This window comes from Haliaeetus albicilla, chromosome 13 (genome assembly GCF_947461875.1).
Source record: "Haliaeetus albicilla chromosome 13, bHalAlb1.1, whole genome shotgun sequence".
NCBI lineage: Eukaryota > Metazoa > Chordata > Aves > Accipitriformes > Accipitridae > Haliaeetus > Haliaeetus albicilla.
In genome coordinates, this window is record NC_091495.1 from 22,952,147 (window position 1) to 22,970,366 (window position 18,220).

The following is an 18,220-nucleotide window of genomic DNA, read 5'->3' on the forward strand; positions in this document are numbered from 1 at the left end:
TTAATTCTAGTAAATCTGGGTTTAGCATAGATTTTCATAATTGATATTGCATTTTAATTGCACTTCTTTTTATGTTAATCCATCATTTTTTAGTCCATTTAAATTGCTTCAAAAACTGCCTATCCTGTTACACCTAGTTTACTGACTGTATATGAGCTTACTACACAGCTCTTGCCAGAGCAACAGTCCATAATGTTCCCAGGTCTGCAAAGATGCAGGTGAGCTTTGGGGAAGGGAGCATTTGCAGCATCAGCTTCTTGCACAGTGTCCGATTTTTCACTGCAGCTTTCCGAGCCCAGCAAGGAGAGGTGATGAGGATGGCTTGTCGTCTGGACCCTCAAACTGGCTTCCAAATGGCTGGTGAATGGCTGAAGTACCAACTCACATCTCCTGTTGATACTGGACCCATGAACTGTAAGTTACCTGAAAAAAAAAATAGGGATGTGGGATTTGTTTCTTAATTCAAGCCAAGAAGAAATTTCTTTGCCTTTTTTTTTTTCTCAAGGGTGAGCCAAGGCTCAACACTAGGTTTTCAGGCTTTTAAGGTCTTTGCAAGTTAAAAGCAAAATCAAATCAACCCCACCCCACCCCAAATTTAACCCTTTGCAGTCTACCTATGGAATAGCTAATGTAAAGTCCCTGGCTCCTCCCTTCCCTTCCCAAAATCTCCCTGCAAAACAGGTGCAGCTGTCCCTCTGAAACAATTTTACAATTATTTGGGCCTTATTAGATCTGTAACATATTGATTATTTTTGTCCAGGGAAGTTCTGCCTGTCTGGCAAATCCCTCTGTCAGTCACCTTGCTTTCCTCCTGTGAAGGGAAGGCCACTTGGTGCTCTGCAAAGTCACACTGAGGGCAGTCTTGCTGCAGTGCTGAGTCTGAGCATGTGGTCTCCCTTCTTTTCTTTTCTCTTCTGTGATTTGTTGGTGTTGCTCCCTATAGTATCTCAAAGGTCAGACTTATGTCTCAGGAGCCTTCACTTGAATGAGGCAAATCACACTGGAGTACCTTAATTGCTCCCAGTGCATCCCTGCCAGGCATCTGCAGGGAGAGCTGTGTGACCAAAATACTTGTGAGTGCTAAGATGTTGCAGTGCAGGAGCTTATCACCCTGCTGTTGTGCATGCGGGGAGGAGCATGGTGAGAGCTCCACTCTTCTCTTCCTTTCAGCTAAAACAGGCGAAGGTCTCTGCTCCATCTTCTCTCCATCCTTTGTGCAGTGGGATGCCATGACCTTCTTCTCAGAGAGCGTCATCAGCCAAATGTTTCGAACCCTGGATAAAGATGTATGTGTATCAGATGCTCTTGCCTGCTCTCCTGGCTTGTTCTGGGTTGACATGAGTGGGTTTCTTCAGTTATGTTGTCCTTGAAAAGTTTGTAGTAACTGGTTACCTCCATGCAAAACCCCACATTGTTTGGTTAGTGGTTCTCATGAGGAGTACTGACCCTTCTTTAGATGGGACCAAACTCATACTGGCTTACTCTCAGGCATGTCTTGGTTCTGGATACTATGCCATGAGAAGTCACAGGAGAGCGCTCAGGTGGCATGCTTTAATATAGTGCGTTGCTAGAGGAGAATAGGACTGCTTAAGTGGAAATTTCCTAAGTTTATTCTTTTTAGTAATCCCCTGATTAGATTTTTTTTTTAAATTTAATTTTATTTTTTTTTATCTACTAACTAAATGAGAGAAAGTCATGCTCAGGGAGTAGGAGATCAGAAGCAGTTTCTTTCTGCTTTTTGTTCAACAGCAGGTGAATCAGAAGAAAAGCATTTTTTTTCTCAGTCTGATGTAGACTGACTTGATTTTTGTATTAGATTAGGCTGTTCATGCACTTTAGTTCATCATTCTAATCACAGTAAAATAATTATATGGGTTGATATCGTCGGTTGAGCATGGAATCTGTTGGACAGAGTCAAGATCAGAATTGGGAGCCAAACTGAGAGAGAGGAGATTTGCCTTTCCGGGAGGTGCAAGCAATAGTATGGGGGCTTGAGACTGACATCTCGACTGCCCTACGAACAGTTGCAATGCTGCTGTCCTTTTTCCCTCAGCAAGTGCACGTTGCACACAGTTAAACTGAGGTTTCTACTGCTTTTCTTTCTGTTTTGGGAACAGCTGTGTTCAGCTGAGAGGCCTGATGTGATAGCAGCAGCTCCAAGGCCTAGCTCTAGGAGTCGTAGTATGTGTGCTACAGGCTGAAGTACTGAGTGTTGTCTCCTTTTTTCTTTCCTTCTTCTTTCCCGTTGCTGCCTTTGTAGGAAATCCCCGTGAACGATGGCATAGATCTGCTGCAGCTTGTCCTTAATTTTGAAACAAAGGATCCTCTCATCCTGTCCTGTGTGCTCACCAATGTGTCTGCTCTCTTCCCATTTGTCACTTACCGACCAGAATACCTACCGCAAGTACTTTCCAAGGTAGGTACTTGCAGACCATGCTAAAATGAGGTAGACTTTTTGTGGTGCAAGGCCCTTGTACTAAACTGCAACAGTTAATCCTCCTAGTCAGGGAAGGACTATCCTTCATGTTAAGGATGGGAAAAACAGAGACCGAGTCTTGTTCAAGAAGAAACAATGTCGAATAACAGAATTTTTGCAGTTCCTAGCCTTTAATCTTAACATTAAGTGCACGTTCTGATCAGTAAACACCATATTTTGTTTCAAGGCCTTGCTGTGCTGATGATTCATCTTTCAATTAGTCAAGGGTTCTTCACTGACTTTAGCGAGATTGCACTAAAGACATATATCTATTCCTTGAGCTCAAAACACGCATGAGTGCTAGATATTAACAAATGATGCGAGTTTTTGGATTTTTCCTCCCTTTTCTCACAGCTGTTTGCTTCAGTTACCTTTGAAGTTATAGAAGAAAGTAAGGTATGTCTGAATTATTATCTACTATGAGCTATAACAGTTGGATCAAATTGTAAATACTCTGCTGTAGTAGGCTTCTCAAGTATAGTCGTGCTCCTGGAAAGGGCTGGGAAGTCTAGATACAACTGATCTCTTCTTGGTTGACATAGCCTGAGAAGCTTTGGCTCATGAACTTAGAAGGCCACAGGTATGGTCTAAGGCCAGTGCACTTAGTCCCCTGGTCTATGCTGACCTTCCTGAGAGTGAAATCCCTTCATTAGCTGTCGGTATGCTTCAGTAGTTGGTATATGTGGCTGTGAAGGATGGCTGTAAAGCTGCCAGCCACCTAGGGAGTGCTTGGAGTCTTGATACAGTGAGATCCGTGATATCCTTGCTCCTGGGGTACAGCTTGTTTAAACATGGGCTTCTTGAGTTGGCTCCTGCTCCAGAGGAAATTTCGTTGTTGCATGATTGTTTGGGGTGGGGGTGTGTGGAAATGCTTTTTTGATCTGTACTCAACAGTGCAGAAAACTGCATGTAATGCATTTGTCTCATGAAGATACCCTGCATTTGTCTGAACTTTTGTTTTGTTGCATTGAAGTTTGTTGTGTCTGTCCAGGCTCCTAGAACTCGAGCAGTGAAGAATGTGAGAAGGCATGCATGCTCCTCAATCATAAAGATGTGTCGGGATTACCCTCAGCTTGTCCTGGTATGTAAATGCAACTCTATTATGAAGAGTCTTGCCTCAATTTCAGCTGGATTTTGTGGGATCTTCAGCTTCCTTGGTTACATTCTGTTATTCTTCCAAGAAACATTCCTTCCATGCAAATGGCAAAGTGTTTTATTCCCTGCGCCTCCCTTCTTCCCATGCCCTGCCACCCGCCCAACCCCTCCAAAAAAAATTTTTTCTGTCTGAAGAGTTGAATTGTAAAGTAATGAATTAAATGAGAAGGTGATGAGTTAAATGCAAAAGGGATGAGGAGGAGGATACAAGCCACACTAGATTAATTTTATGGGCACTTTTGCTGAATTTCCATTTTGTCATTTGTGGTCTCAATCGATTCCTTAGCTGAAGACACTAGCAATGACTAATCTCCAGACTTCTATTCCTTAACAGAATGTAGGAGCAAGAGGAGAGTATTTGTTTTCTGGATTAGCTTGAGGAGACTAGAAAAAACAAACATGTTTAAAATCCATGAGCCAGTGTTTTGTTTGGTTTTGCTGAACTAAACAGCCTGCATGCAACATGTGTAGCTCTGAACTCCGTTCTTCAGTGGTGTTGTGTGCAGTGGCTCTAGGATTATGGGAGCACCATAGGACATTGCTAGTTTAAACAAAGACTTTTTTTCAGGATGCTAATTAAGGTAATTTAGGGGTTCCAGTCTGCATTCTGCAATAGCTGCTAAGAACTAGTGGGTTGGTCTTTGTCTCACTCTACTGGTCCTTTAACTACAGCTCCCTCTTTCCCATGGCCAGTGAAACATCCTCACAGGAAGAGCCAAGGGCCCAGAGCTGCCCCAAAATATGTTCAGATGACTTTGCTGAAGAGGATGATTGCTAATGCTTATACAAAGTAGCAGGAAGACATGGTTACCACTAGAGTGGGTAGGGAAGAAACTCAGCTATTCCTGTGGAGATAGTGATAACTGTATGAATCGTTATTAACCTAGTTGTGAGCAAAGAGGAGGAAGAGTCCTAAGTCTGGCACCTGAGAGCCAAAGGAGTGAGGTACTTTCTGTGAGCAAATAAAAGCACCAGAACTACTTTGAGGTGTGACACTGCTGTAGGGGATATGGCTGCCTAGAAGAGAGAGATTCCTCTGCTTCTTTCAGTCATTCTGGAGACTAAACGGGATGCAGGATGATGATAGAGGGGTAGGGAAGTAAAGCAGTTCTTTCAGACTGAACATTTGGAGAAACTTGAGACTGAGGAGATGGCTATGTAGAGAAAAGGTAACTTAGACATGCTTCTCCAGCTGTTCTGTGTAGTACAGTACACCCCACCTCTGCCTCCCACAGTGGCCCTCCTCCACACCAAATGCATGACGCTATTCCATTGGATGTGTTTTCTAGCCAAACTTTGAGATGTTGTACAACCATGTGAAGCAGCTGCTCTCCAATGAGCTACTTCTGACGCAGATGGAGAAGTGTGCTCTTATGGAGGCCCTCGTCCTCATCAGCAACCAGTTCAAGGACTATGAGCGGCAGAAGGTTTTTCTGGAGGAGCTCATGGCTCCTGTTGCTGGCTTATGGCTCTCCCCGGAGATGCAGAGGTATGGGTCATTTTTCTGAGCTTTGAGCTGGAGGTGTTGCAGAGGTAATGTCGTGCCAAATAAGGGAATGCACAAACCAAATGAGGGTGGTGGACTGCTTTGTGACCTCCTGTACTCTGGGCAGTCATTGTGGTGGTCTCCTGCAGTTCAGAAGCTGCCAACTGAGTCTAAATGCTGTTTGTTGAATATTGCTAGGTAAGTGGTGTTTAAGTTGATAGAGGAACACTTCCCAGCATGCTCAAAGCATTTGCATAAAATGAGAAATAAAAGATGTCTTTGCTCATTTCCAGGAGAAGCTAGGAAGCTGAGCTCTCCTTACTAAAGCTGAGGTGTGCTGCAGCCCTGGGCAGCTAAGCACGCACAAGAGTTTTCCCAGCAGGGCTATCTTCATAAGAAATTCAAAGGTTTTTAGGTCCCATGGCCTAAGAGAACTGGAGGTGTTTGGAGAGTGCACATGTCTCTGGTGCTTTTTATCATGTTCCCATGTACAGTGTGGAGCACTAGCTAGTCTCTGTAGCGTGCTCTGTATTTGTTGAGATGTTTATTGACAGTGCAAAGCTCTGCTCAAATTCCCTGGTATAAACAATAATCCCCATTGCTGTCTTTTGCTGCTGCCAGAGTCCTCTCAGATCCTGAAGCCTTTATCTCCTATGTGGGTGCAGACAACAAAATTGCCGATCCAGTCTTGGAAGATCCTAGTGGCCTGAACCGCTCTAGAGTGAGTATCATTACCAGGAGAGCCAATCCTTACGGAGATGGGAATTGCCTCCTTCCATCCCCCATTTCTGTTGTGGTTACACACAAGATCTCTCCTGATCATCTACTTTTTTAGGGTGTGGATCGGTAGGTTTTTCAGACTGCAGAATAACAGGCTGCCTCTTTAAGCTACAGTAATGAGCATGTAGGCCATGCAAAAACAGATTATTCAGCAGAGTGAAGCGCACTATTCCCTGCTCTTCGTGTAGCAGAGTTTGGTTTTGGAGAAGCAATTAGTTTACATGATTTTTGGAAATACAGTGCAGTGAATTCTGCTTTTTGAGCCAGGCAGTATGGGAAGCATTGTGCTGAGACTGCAGCATGGAATATAATTAAAATTCATCCAAGGAGGTTCATGTTGTTTGAGTTGTTAGTGAAATGTCTTCACTTCTTGGACAGACTGCAAATGGAGTTGCTATCTTTAGGTCTGTAAAAGACACTGAAATGCAGTCCACAGAGCTGTGCTTGTGATTTGGGGCTAATGCAGTTTGACCACTGTGCCATCACAGATCTCTACCTCTGTCCCATCACATAAAGGAGATGAGGAACTGATGATGTAGACCCTTCCTTTTAGAGGGCAACCTACCTGGTTGCTTGCATACTGATGAGACCATATGCGTCGATGCTTTGTCTAATAGCGAGTTCCTGGGCCATCCTGCCGTAGCCAAGGGTCACTGAAGATGAAGGAATGTAGCATGATCGTTTGGTGCATTTTGTTGGCAGCAAACCCACCAGAGTTTGTTCCTGTCACCAGATTGGGCTCACTGTAGAGCATTCCCTTTGAGATGGGATGATGATGCATTTCTCTGAAAACATATTTACTCGGGTTGTGTTCTGGCTAAGAAACACTCTCTCCACGTCTCTTGCTGTAGATAAGCTTTTGCGTGTACACCATTCTGGGAGTTGTGAAACGAGCTCGTTGGCCTGCTGCAACTGAAGAGGCGAAAGCTGGAGGATTCTTGGTGGGATACATGCCCAGTGGAAGTCCAATCTACCGTAATCCCTGCACTGAGCAGGTCCTGAAGCTTCTTGACAATTTACTTGCTCTTATAAGGTGGGTCAAGTTGACTTGAAATAATTTATGTTGACTTAAGAATCTCTGAAAGCCAAACTGTGATAAATACATGGAGTGCTCAGAGCATGTTCTCCCAGTGAAGCCAACGGGAACACAGGCTGGTGCAGGTGCCCAAGTACTGTTCCTGACTGTTCACAGTGGGGAATGGCACTGGGGAAACTGGAGCCTTCTGAATGTTCATTGGCCTGGCCTACAAGAGTCCATCAAAGCTAATTGGAGCTTGGGCTGGGGTTGCCTCCCCCACCTCCACTGCTATGAATCTGCCACCCAGTTAATAGTTTCTCGACTAACATCTCTGCTCTGCCCTCAGCCGCTACAAGGCCACCTCTCCAGTCACCACCAGGGCAGTCCCAGCTCTCGTCGCAACCTGTTTGTGTTGTTCTCTCTTCAGTGTTAAATTAAGCTGGTTTTGCTGAACGTGAACACCAGCCTCCTGAAGCAGTGTCTGCTATTGAAATCAGTGGATGCATACTCTCAGGCTGTTGCTACCTTGCAGTGCCTCTCTGCACGTCACTGGTATTGTGTACATCTGGGGCAGCCAGAGGAGGGACCAAGAGAAGGCAGAAAAGGGGAATCCTGAATAACAGTTCCCAGAATTATAAAGGAGGAATCTGTCTCAGGGTAACTGCTGATACTAGGATTTTGCCAGGCTTAGAGGGCAATTTTGTGAGATAACTCTACGTGTTATGTACTTGAAAACTTGAGGCCCTGTACTTGGCGGGAGCCTGTTGGGCAAGAGCATTTTCAGATCCACATAAGATTTTTCAGCTCCCAGGTCTGTGAGGGAAGGAGCCCTATTACTCGAACTCTGTCTAGTCAGGTGTATTTGGTAGTCACTGAGCTCAGGACTGTGCTGCTTCCAGTGAGAAGCAACACACTGAACTGGTAGGACAAGCATATACTGTCTTGGCCCACCCTAGCTGTGCTTCTCATCACAAAGCTCTATGTAGCACAGCAGGTGGTACTTTGGCCAGTGAGCAGGGTTGAACCATCTTGTTATGGCTGTGGAGTTGTGCTTGAAGTGTTTTTGCCTTTTATCCTGGAATGCTGAAGATCCTATTGATGAGCTTTTGGGAGAGGTTCGGTAGAGTTGCCTGAGTAGAGGTAGCCTCATGCCATTTCTTCCAGAGCCTGGAACATGCTCCATATTGTGGGAGACCAACTAAACCATTGCCCAAGGTCTGAACGGGCTGCAACAGACTTTTTTCTTGTGCCGTCGCTATTCTTGCCAGAACTTAAGCATTATTAAAAACACTTGGGATGTCTGTTACAACAAGCTTAGGAAACTATTGTCAAACACTATCACTACCTGTAAAGAAGCAGAAATTCTGTGCCTGCTTGTTTACCACCTCCAGGAAAACGCATGAACTATGTTCTGTTGCCAGTGCTTCCCCATCTACATAAAGGAAGAGGCTCCCTGGCTGTTTTTTGAGATAATGTATGTGCGTTGTTTGAGCATCTCCCCTGCAGACCAGAATCTTTTCTGAGCATGTGGTAGTAACATACATGGAGTGGCCTGTACTTCACTCGGAGGTATCCAGGCTTTTCTTAAGGCTGGATGTGCCAACAAGAACTAATGAGTGATTTATTAAGAGCAGTAGATCCTCCACCTCATACCTTTCCTGGCTGCTGCTGGAGGTAGAAGCCTCTTTGTATGACAACTGCAAGCTCATAGTTGTTCGTTGCAAATGTTGATGATGTTTATGTCTTTCTGGAGAAGGTGCAGCTTGTGCTATGGAGCTTCTGGTGTGTTTTTTGCTGGCTTTGAGTGCCTTTTCCATGTACTGCTTCCTCAGGCCCTCTTTAATATGGATTACTCAAGAGAATATGGGATCTGTAGTGGCCTGTCAGCACATGTGAAGTACAGAGATATGAGGAAGGCTGGCTGGCAGGACAGCTGCCTGTGTTGAGGATGCCTTCGGGAACATAGTTGCATTACTGCTTGGGGATGGATGCTTCTCTTAGCTCTGTGCCATTAGGCAGCTTTCTGTGGGGATAAGCAAGGTCCAGTGTTGCTCATGTGCTTGTGCAGGAAGCAGATGTGGAAGTCCTCACAGATTGTGTTGGTTACTGTGTAAGCAGATCTGCAAGTAGCAGCAGCATGGATCCTACTGAGCAGCTGAACTGAGCACCAAGTCAGGCACCAATATGCAAACAAAGGGTGTTTTGCAGGCTGAGCAGTTGGGTCTGCTGCTTTCTGGATATTATGTGGCATTCTTCTGCTGTGTTTGCAGACAGAAGCAGTGAAAGTTGTTAAGCCATTGGGTCTTTGCCAGGGTAAGTACCTTGAAGGTAGGTCATGGGTGAGACCAGAGAGGTGAGAGGAATGAGAGGGAGTCCAAGTAACAAGGGAAAATAAGGTAGTTTTGAGTGGCATCTTCCTGTGCCTATGCATATTTGTCTCTGTCTTGGTAGCTGTATTTACCGAATTATTTTGAGGTTGCTTTGTTAATCACTGCTTACAGCTTTTTGAGTGATTATTCTCCCGTCCTTTGCAGTACCTCATTTCATCTAGTCGCTTCCTAGCTTATGGCTTAAATTGTTCTTTCCTGAATTTAAACCCAAATCATGATCTTCAGCCACCTTTAGATAAAGGTGTGTTTCTGGAGTCAGTAGCTACATGAACTGATTGGTGCAGCACCTTTATTGTGGATTTGCTTGTGTTTTGTTACCGATGGACTGGTCAGACTCAGCAAACGCTTTGCATGGAAAAAGGCTTTTTTGGAACTCCTCTTGATGAGATGCTGACATTACCAAGACATTAATGCTGCTGAAAGAATTGTTGGATAGACATGGATGCTGTAGGCATTTTCATTGTAGACAGCTCAAGCTTTGGATAAAGATTCTTCAAGCATGGACTGTCCTAAAGGACTCATTTTCTGGCCTTCAAGCCCATCTCTCTAGGCATCAGACGCTCTTTCCAGCAGAGCTGTGACCATCGCTGAAAATACCCCAAGTCCTGCCATATCCTTTGCTTGTCTTTTCTAAAGCATAAATGTCTCTTGAATTTTGTTTTTCCATGTTCTCCTGTGTGTGGGATGCCTGGGAGTGATGCTTACTGCTGAGAGTTTCACCTGGAACATGCCTAGGGGCTACATCTTCATCAAGTATGAGGGCTGTTGGATGCTTTTTTAACTCCTATGGGGAGCAGCTGATTAGCCATTTTCTCTCTGTTACCACTGGACCTTGCTAAAGTATTAATTAAGGGAGATCGGCTTGTGAGTGGAGATCGGCCTGTGAGTGAAGATCTGCCCTCCCAACTGTCAAACTTGAGAAAATGCTTCAAGGACTCTGAAACAACTAAGGACCATGACCACAGCTTCAGGATATGACTGTCTGGCCCATCCTGCTGGGGTTAGAGCAGTGAGATTTCAAGGTTCACCACTGCACTTCCACAGTCCTTGGGTTTGCCCCAATGCCCTTCTGCCCAGCATGAGGCAAAGCCAATGTTGGCCTGCAGCAGGCAGGACCCATACAAGAGGAGATTATTTTAGTAGCTGAGTTTCAGGATAGCCTCAAGCAGAAATGCACAGGTTTTTGAGTCAGTGGAACAACATTATCCAAACTTTTGCGGAGGCTGGGCTGCTCCCTGGCCCCTTTTGGGAAAGTAAAACCAGCTTGTGCCCCCTTTGAGGCCTGTTGCATGGTGTTAGATCCAGCCCAGAATGAGAGTATGAGTTGTTAAGAAGTCATTTGTGTAGCTCTTTCTTATGAAATTTACATACTTGCCTTCCTCACATGCAGTGAGCAGGGAAGTATTTAACACTTGCAGAGAGAAGTGGGATAGTTGCTGTTTCGGAGCTAACTTGGGCTCTCTGCAAACTCAGGCAGATGTCACTGCATCGGGGTTGCCAGGATTGTGAACATAGACCTTCCAAAAAAAAAAAAAAATTTAAAAACTCATTAAGACCTGAGTGAAAGCTGAGACTCTGGAGATCATACTGAGGTCTGTCTGCACTCCCTTCCCCCAGCCATTCCCATGTACCCCCCTGCTTTGGGAAACGCTGCTCTAGGGGGAGATACTGAGTTGCCCTTGATCACCTCTAGCAGCAGGTACAATGGCATTGCAGTTTTGGAGGAGGCTGCAGGATTTGTGCTGTGTGCAGCTGGCGACACCCAGAGTGGAGGTCTGAGGTCTCAAAGGAGAGAGGTAGGTGAGAGAGACACCCCCTGCCGAGTCCAGCTCTGAGTGTCAGTACCCTGGCTAAGAGGGGACCCATTTTGGCCTGGATGGCAAGAACCAGCCACCCGTGGCTGAATTGGTGTCCCTCGTGGAGAGCTGACCAAGGCCGCCTCCTGATGATGCGGAATTGTTCCCAGCTGGATGTGTTGTCCAGGGGGCACACGTGTCTGCCACGAGTAACATCTGATCGGACTGATGTTCTCCCTAGATTCCCTCCGATGCCACCTGCCATTCTGGGGACTGTGACCCATCCCTAGGGGGCAGTGTGTGTATTTTGGAGCTGAAACAGCCCCTCCTTCTGCAGGGGCCTTACGTGCAGAAGATCTTTTGAGAGTACAGAATCCGTGTCTTGTCAGTTTTTAAAATAGATTCTCTGATCCCTTTGGCCAAGCTAATAAGCTGTTGCCAGCATCACCTGGAGAATTGCTGGGAGTTTTTACTGCCAGTGCTTGCAAGGGGTGGGGTGAACTGAAATAAGTGGAAGGGGCAGCCAGGAGATTCAGGACATGAGGTGGAGTCACTCCATGTCTCTGTTGGGTCAGCTTCCCCAATATTTTTGCAGGTGGGGAAGGGGGATCCCATGCACACGTGCTTGGTCTCACCTTCCTCATCATCTGCCTCAGAGGAGCTGTTCACAAGCTGAAGGAGAGGATCCCACTGTCAAGGGCAAAAGGGATTGACCCGCATGGGTATAAACCAAGTGCTCTTCTGTTTCAGGACTCACAACAATCTCTACATGCCAGAGATGGTGGCTAGGCTGGGGGAAACATTTGCAAAGGCCTTAGACATGCTGGAGGTGGAGAAGAATGCCATCCTAGGTAAGGAGCTTCTCTTTGGGAGGAATGTGTGGGCAGATTCTCAGAGGTAGTTGAGGTAGAAGTCCATCAGTAGCAGTGGAAGCAAAGAGAGTCTGGAAAGCTAGCTTCTTCATAGTATTCGCAGCTCAGCTATGATTTGAACCTGATAAAACAAAGAAGTTAAATAAGTTATTGGTCTCAGACAAATTGGTTTCTTTGCATGAAATGAAGGGTACCGTACCAAACTGTTTGTTCCAGCTGGGTGGTGGTCTCTGCAGCATGGTATTTCAGGCTGGAGAGCCGGGGGGGGTGCTGTAATTGTCTGCCTTTGAGCAGAATTAGTCCTCAGCAGGATCCCTGAGTGCTGGTGCAGAGACCTGTCTTGGAGGGCAAGAGCCAAGTCCTGCAGTATGGCCCTGTCATTTGTTTCTAGGCGGTGTATTAGAAAGATGCTTTTGGAACCATCTTAAAACAGGTTTGAGCTTTTGAACACAGAAGCCTTTCCAGCCAAGCAGAAGTGGGTGGCCTTGTGGATAAAATGTGGACCATGACTCTGGAATTTGGGGGTTAGTTTCAGGTTCTGACAGACAGTGAAATATTTAGGGGAAGTTGCTTTGTTTTTCTTATTTCCATTTCCTATCTGTAAAATGAGGAGATAATTCCTTTACCTGTTTTCTGTGACCTGTAAACTCTCTGTCTGTGAACCACTGCACATAAGGCAGCAGGGCCTTGATCTCTGCTCTAAACTTTTTAATATCATAGTTCAGCAGTAGCTTGTGTCCCAACAGAGATGAATACAAACCTGAAGGGATGGGCTATTAGAGGAGCTGCACAACTGTCAGCTTTGCTTCTGACTAGGTTCTGATAGCTCCAGTAAGTTTTGCTTTGGAGAAATTAGGGGGCTGTAACAACCTTAGTGGGAACACCTCTTCTCTGGGTACAATTGACCTGAACTTGGCTGACCTCTTGAGGGGAGGTTCTGCCCCAGGATTGCTGTACCTCTTTCCATTTGGCTGCATGTTGATCTTGCCAAGTGCTTCCCTTGCTGCTGTCAAGCTGGCTGGGGCCTGCCCAGCACCTTCTGAAGGTGCACTGTGCTCTCTCATTAATGGAGCTGAAGTTTTTTCTTTCCCACAGGTCTCCCTCAGCCTCTGCTGGAGCTTTATGACTCTCCTGTTTACAAAACGGTCTTAGAAAGGATGCAGGGCTTCTTTTGTACCCTGTATGACAACTGGTAAGAGCACCAGATATCCCCCACGCAATCCAACATTGCACAGCTGGAGCACTAGGCTATTGCTGGGTGCTGACTTCTTCTAGAGTTAGACTTTTCATGTGAACTGTATCCTCTAATATCCAAGTATGAGCTGCAGTGGTGAACTATACTTGGTGGTTGTAACCTACCGCATACACATGGAACACAGTCGCTGGAAAAAGTACCTCAAAATGTGGATCTGCATTTAGCTCTTCTGTGGTTGGGTAGTCGGACTGGAGCACTTATCAGATATCCTGACCTAGTTTGTCTCTTTGCCACTTTTAATCGTGTATTAGGATACATCAGCACTTGAAAGTGCATTTTAGTGCTTAAATGCTTAATTCATTGTCCCTCTGCAGGTATCCCAGAAAAAAAGAGATACTCTGCTAAAATTCCTCTATAGTATTTGTTTAAGAACATGGCAATTGTCTAATCTCAAGATGATAGTAGACAGACTTGCAATTAACTTGTTTTGTTGTTGAAGTTTCCACATCCTGGGAAATGCAGGCCCCTCCATGCAACAGGATTTCTACACCGTTGAGGGTCTCGCCACTCAGCTCCTCAGCTCAGCTTTCATCAACCTCAACAACATTCCTGATTACAGACTCCGTCCCATGCTCCGTATCCTTCCGTCACTGTCTCAGGCTAGCTAGGGAGGCTTTAAATACATAAGGTGAAAACGTGCATCATTTTCAGTATGGCCAAGCCAAAGAAGGGTGATTGAGGAGGTGAACAAACAGGGATACACCTGGTGTGGATAAGGTGTGAGCCTAGGAGGGCATGAGCAGAAACAGCATGGGGTCAGAGAGAATAAATGTGAAGGATTTGTGTGGTCCTGGAGGCACCATGAGAGGTGGGTAGTCCCTTCTGGGGGGCAAAGGGGGCTTGGATAGTGCAAGAGCTTGGCAGTAGGGTGTCTGACTAGACTTTGTGCTTGTGTAGGACACCATCTGGGGTTCCCAACCCACTTTCCAGGGCTGGATGTTCAGTCTCACAGATAGGAAATGGGTGCTAAGCACCCTCAGCTTTCTCAGCTGAACTGTTGGGGAAAGGGGCTGGATACTTCATGCTCTTGGTGTATAGAGATGCCACTTGTTAATTCAGGGTTATGAGAAGATGGGCTTTGAGGTGTCTCTGTTGCTTGGCCTCCCAGTGGAATGGGCTGGTTTGGGCAGTGTGCTGCAGTCTCCCTAGCAGCTGGCTGTATGTGCTGGATCTCTTCCTTAACTGGTCTGTGCAGGTGTGTTTGTGAAGCCCTTGGTACTCTCCTGCCCTTCAGAATACTACGAAACCCTTGTCTGCCCCATGCTGGGACCACTCGTTACCTATCTGCATGCGGTAAGAAAACAGCTTGTTCAATGCCTGTTCCTTGGCAGCCCAGACTCCTTGTAGCAGCTGGCAGCAACGTGTGAGAATGTCTGTCTCTCCAAAGCCAGCAGAGACAAAGGCAGAGCTATGATGCTTAATGATTTTGATGCTGTTTAGGGGGAGCTTTTGAGGTGCATTGAACCCTTGCTGTTGCACAGCACCCCTTCCTGTGAATTCAAACCTGTGGATATTAGCTCCTCAGCCTTCAGCCCTGAGAATTTTGGGGGGGGGGTTCTTGCCTGTGTCCTCTCATTTTTGTGGCAGCTCACTCAGATTCCTACAGCCAGCACAGCCACAGTGTCTCCACAGTGTCTTCAGCACAGTTGGTAGCAGTTCTTGTCCCATTCAAAATGGGGCTTGGCATGAGAGCTGTGTTTAAATTTCTGGTGCTTCTGTCAGCAGCTGTCACTTGGGCCTCTTTTCATTGTGTCCAGCATGGCTCCTTAGGAAGATATTGAATCTTCCCTTTTGTCTTGAACAGAGGTTGTCTCAGAAATGGCAGGTGATCAACCAGCGAAGCATGCTCTGGTAAGCTTCTACCCCTTGATATGAGGGGGAAATGGGGAGTGGGATGGAGCTGTGGTCTTTTACGTGGCCCTTTGCCCAGGGAACAGCCCTGTCAGCAGAGGGCTGGAAGACACTATGTTGACCTTGATGGTGACTCATTCCCTGTGCTTGGACAGAGGGAATGCTTTAAGACATTGGCTCCCTTCACACTAAAACCTGTTCTCCTCAGTGAGGATGAAGCTGCAGATGACAACCCTGAGTCTCAGGAGATGCTTGAGGAACAGCTGGTCAGGCTGCTGACCCGAGAAGTCATGGATCTCATCAGTAAGTGAAATCAAGCTAGGTCCCCTGGGATATCTGGGAAGTTTGCCCTGGAGAGGACAACAGGAATTTCCAGTGTGCAGTAAAACTTAACTATAATGGCCAGTAGTATTTAATATAATCCTCAGAAGCCAGGTATGAGACAGTTAACCCTGCCAAAATCTTAGCTAAAACCTAGGAAGAGGTCAATTAACAACCTTCAGAAGAGAGTTTCTTCCTTTTGTTTTGTTAGCATTTAGGACTCCATGTTTTTGGCACTGTCCCTGTAGAAGTCCAGTCCTCCTTTCGAATCTGGGTTCTCCCCTTCTGTGCCCTGGAGCCCAATACAGGACATGGATTTGTGGACAACCTGAGTGCAGAGCAGTTTTCTTGCTGGCAATTGCCATGTCTCTAGCCAGACAGAAGGGAAGAGTCCCTCCCCCAAAGCAGTCTCCCTTCTTTGTGTTCCCTTTCTCCAACGTCATGTTTTTGTCAGCATGGCTTTGAGCAGAGAGGCTGGGAAAATTGATTCTGCATAGAGATTACAGAACCTCAACCTTCTACCTCCTTTCTTGATTGGCCTTGTTGCCTTAAGATGGCGTTCATCTCAGGTTATTCAAATGGTTTTGCACGTTCCTGGTTCTTGGTAGTTTGAAGCAGACACCATGCAGCAGGCGCCACTGTGGGAGGATGCTGTGGATGGAGTGTTTGAGCCTTCCAGGTAGTGCAGTATTTGGCTTTTATACTGGGCTTTCAGATTCTTCAGATACTGCGTAAAAGCTGGGGAAGCTTGAAGCTGCTGTGAGCCCATGAGTCTGTAGGATAATCTCTGCATGTTCTGAAGTAGCATCTTCCCTTTTCTGCCCCTTTGACCTGCAACTGTTTTTGCAGCTGTTTGCTGTGTTTCTAAGAAAGGTGTTGAGCATAACACTACTGCTGCTGTAGATGGAGATGGTGAGTAAGTGCCTACCTTTGTCTTTCCTGCCTTTGGTGTATACAAGCACTTTTCCCATTTCTTCGTGCATTTCTCGGGAGAGGCTGGTCTGTTGCTGGAAGTTTTGTGTGAGGGGTATAGGTTTGGTAAGAAGCCTTCAGCTTTGTCCTGCCCAATGTATCTGGGGGCCACAGAAAAAAACCACTCTAGCCTAGGAACAAATGTGCTGTAGGGTTCACAGGTAGCATGTTGGAGCAGCTGATTCTTAAGGTACCAAGAAGAGGGCTGAGGAGAAGAGGGGGATGTGCATGGTCTTCCCGAGAGCTGGAGGTAGCTAGTTGGGTGCCCTTCCTGCCCCACAAAGGGTGGGTGCTTTCTGCTTGGAGAGGGATGTTCTGGCAAGCTGCGCCAGCATACTGATTCTGTACGCTGTCTCCTGGCTCCCAGCTTAGTTCTTGCTGTGCCTCCCTGTGTCACCCTCAGTCCTTGGGAGGCCATGTTCACAGTGCTGCCTTTGCTCTGCTCTGCAGATGATGAGGCGATGGCCACAGACGTGACTCCACCTGCCAGCGCAGAGCTCACTGAGCTCGGCAAGTGTCTAATGAAGCAAGAGGTAAGAGCATATGGTCCGACTTCCACTCTTTGTCATGCTTGCCTGGGGTGCAGCCAGGTGCTGCTACAGACATCTAGGCTGCTGGAGCATTCCCCAGTGTGAGTAGCATCTCTTGGGAACATAGGTGTTTGTTTAAGGGCCTCCTTAATGGCTGCAGAAGCCACAAAGTAAATGGCGGTTGGGATCCAGTATAACATGCAGCTACAGAGTTTCAGCTCTTCTGCAGGCAAGGCCCAGGGCATTCAGCCCACCAAGGTGTTCCCTGGCTCTGCCCTCATCCTGGGCTCCAGCTTTCATGAGGAAGAACTTCACCCAGCAGCTCTTTTTTTCTCTAAAATCTGCCAGAGCTGGCACAGGAGCCACAGTGTTAACACAACCCACTGTGCAGAGTACCTTCATCCCAATATCTCTGAAGCCCTCCTCTCCTGTGGATGCCTCACAAGCTCTTGCAGAAGCTTTTGCAGTGACTTGAGAGTAGCAGCTGATGGGAGTTCCTGGATGCTCCAGGGCCTTTCCAGGGGAGATGAAGGGAGCATGTTTGCTTGATGTTGGTTCCTCATGGCTATGATGGTGCACACTGGGTGCCTTTGAGCACCTTCAGCTGGAGCAGCAGCAGCAGGATTCTCGAAAGATAGCCCTAAGAAGCTCCTGCAGAGCACCTGGATTGATTCTTGGCTCCCTTCAGGTTTGAACCCTGGAGGTGGGAAATAGTTCCTCTGACTGGTTTCCCTCCCTGACTCCTTTTCAGGATGTTTGCACTGCGCTGCTGATCACTGCCTACACATCCCTCTCCTGGAAGGACACCTTGTCCTGCCAAAGAACCACAACACAGCTTTGCTGGCCGTTGCTCAAACAGGTACCTCTGGGAGGAAGAAGAGATTAGTTCTGGCAGGGTTGGGAGATGATGCTCTGAATGTAGTGAGAAGCATGGCTGCTTCACCCCTGGGCACCTTCTCCCTTGGGAAGACTAAGCTGCTGCAGAAAGGCAGTCATGTATTGGTATCTGTTCCATGCTGACAGTGCCTCTTCCCCAGGTGCTTCCAGGAAACCTCCTGCCCGATGCTGTGTCCTGGTTTTTCACAAGTGTGCTGAAGGGCTTACAGACACATGGGCAGCATGACGGCTGCATGGCAGCTCTTGTCCACCTGGCTTTCCAGATCTACGAGGCCTTGGTGAGAAATTCTGCTCTTTATCTAGCGAGGTTGGCTGGGGAGTGGTGGAAAACTAATCCCATGCCCCCCTTGGTACGGGCAGAGGAGCCAGTGTCCCCCGAGGAGGGCAGGGCTGCTCCTCTAGCAGAGCTGCGTTAACTGTA

At 46.8% G+C, this 18,220-nt stretch overlaps 1 protein-coding gene across 5 annotated transcripts in view; it reads left to right on the forward strand.

Annotated features, from left to right (window-relative positions):
• XPO5 (exportin 5) overlaps positions 1-18,220 on the forward strand; it is a 31,268-nt gene that overhangs the window by 10,600 nt on the left and 2,448 nt on the right. For 3 of the 5 annotated variants that reach the window (XM_069800428.1, XM_069800423.1, XM_069800425.1), the window contains 18 exons: positions 286-414; positions 1,171-1,286; positions 2,261-2,416; positions 2,831-2,872; positions 3,450-3,557; positions 4,921-5,120; positions 5,739-5,838; positions 6,749-6,930; positions 11,852-11,952; positions 13,069-13,165; positions 13,668-13,804; positions 14,424-14,521; positions 15,033-15,079; positions 15,288-15,382; positions 16,250-16,312; positions 16,823-16,905; positions 17,654-17,761; positions 17,940-18,077. In XM_069800428.1, coding sequence (XP_069656529.1) covers positions 286-414; positions 1,171-1,286; positions 2,261-2,416; positions 2,831-2,872; positions 3,450-3,557; positions 4,921-5,120; positions 5,739-5,838; positions 6,749-6,930; positions 11,852-11,952; positions 13,069-13,165; positions 13,668-13,804; positions 14,424-14,521; positions 15,033-15,079; positions 15,288-15,382; positions 16,250-16,312; positions 16,823-16,905; positions 17,654-17,761; positions 17,940-18,077 — 2,000 coding nt within the window. The remainder of the gene's footprint in view (positions 1-285; positions 415-1,170; positions 1,287-2,260; positions 2,417-2,830; positions 2,873-3,449; positions 3,558-4,920; positions 5,121-5,738; positions 5,839-6,748; positions 6,931-11,851; positions 11,953-13,068; positions 13,166-13,667; positions 13,805-14,423; positions 14,522-15,032; positions 15,080-15,287; positions 15,383-16,249; positions 16,313-16,822; positions 16,906-17,653; positions 17,762-17,939; positions 18,078-18,220) is intronic. The other 2 variants (XM_069800424.1, XM_069800426.1) reach the window with 1 other exon arrangement.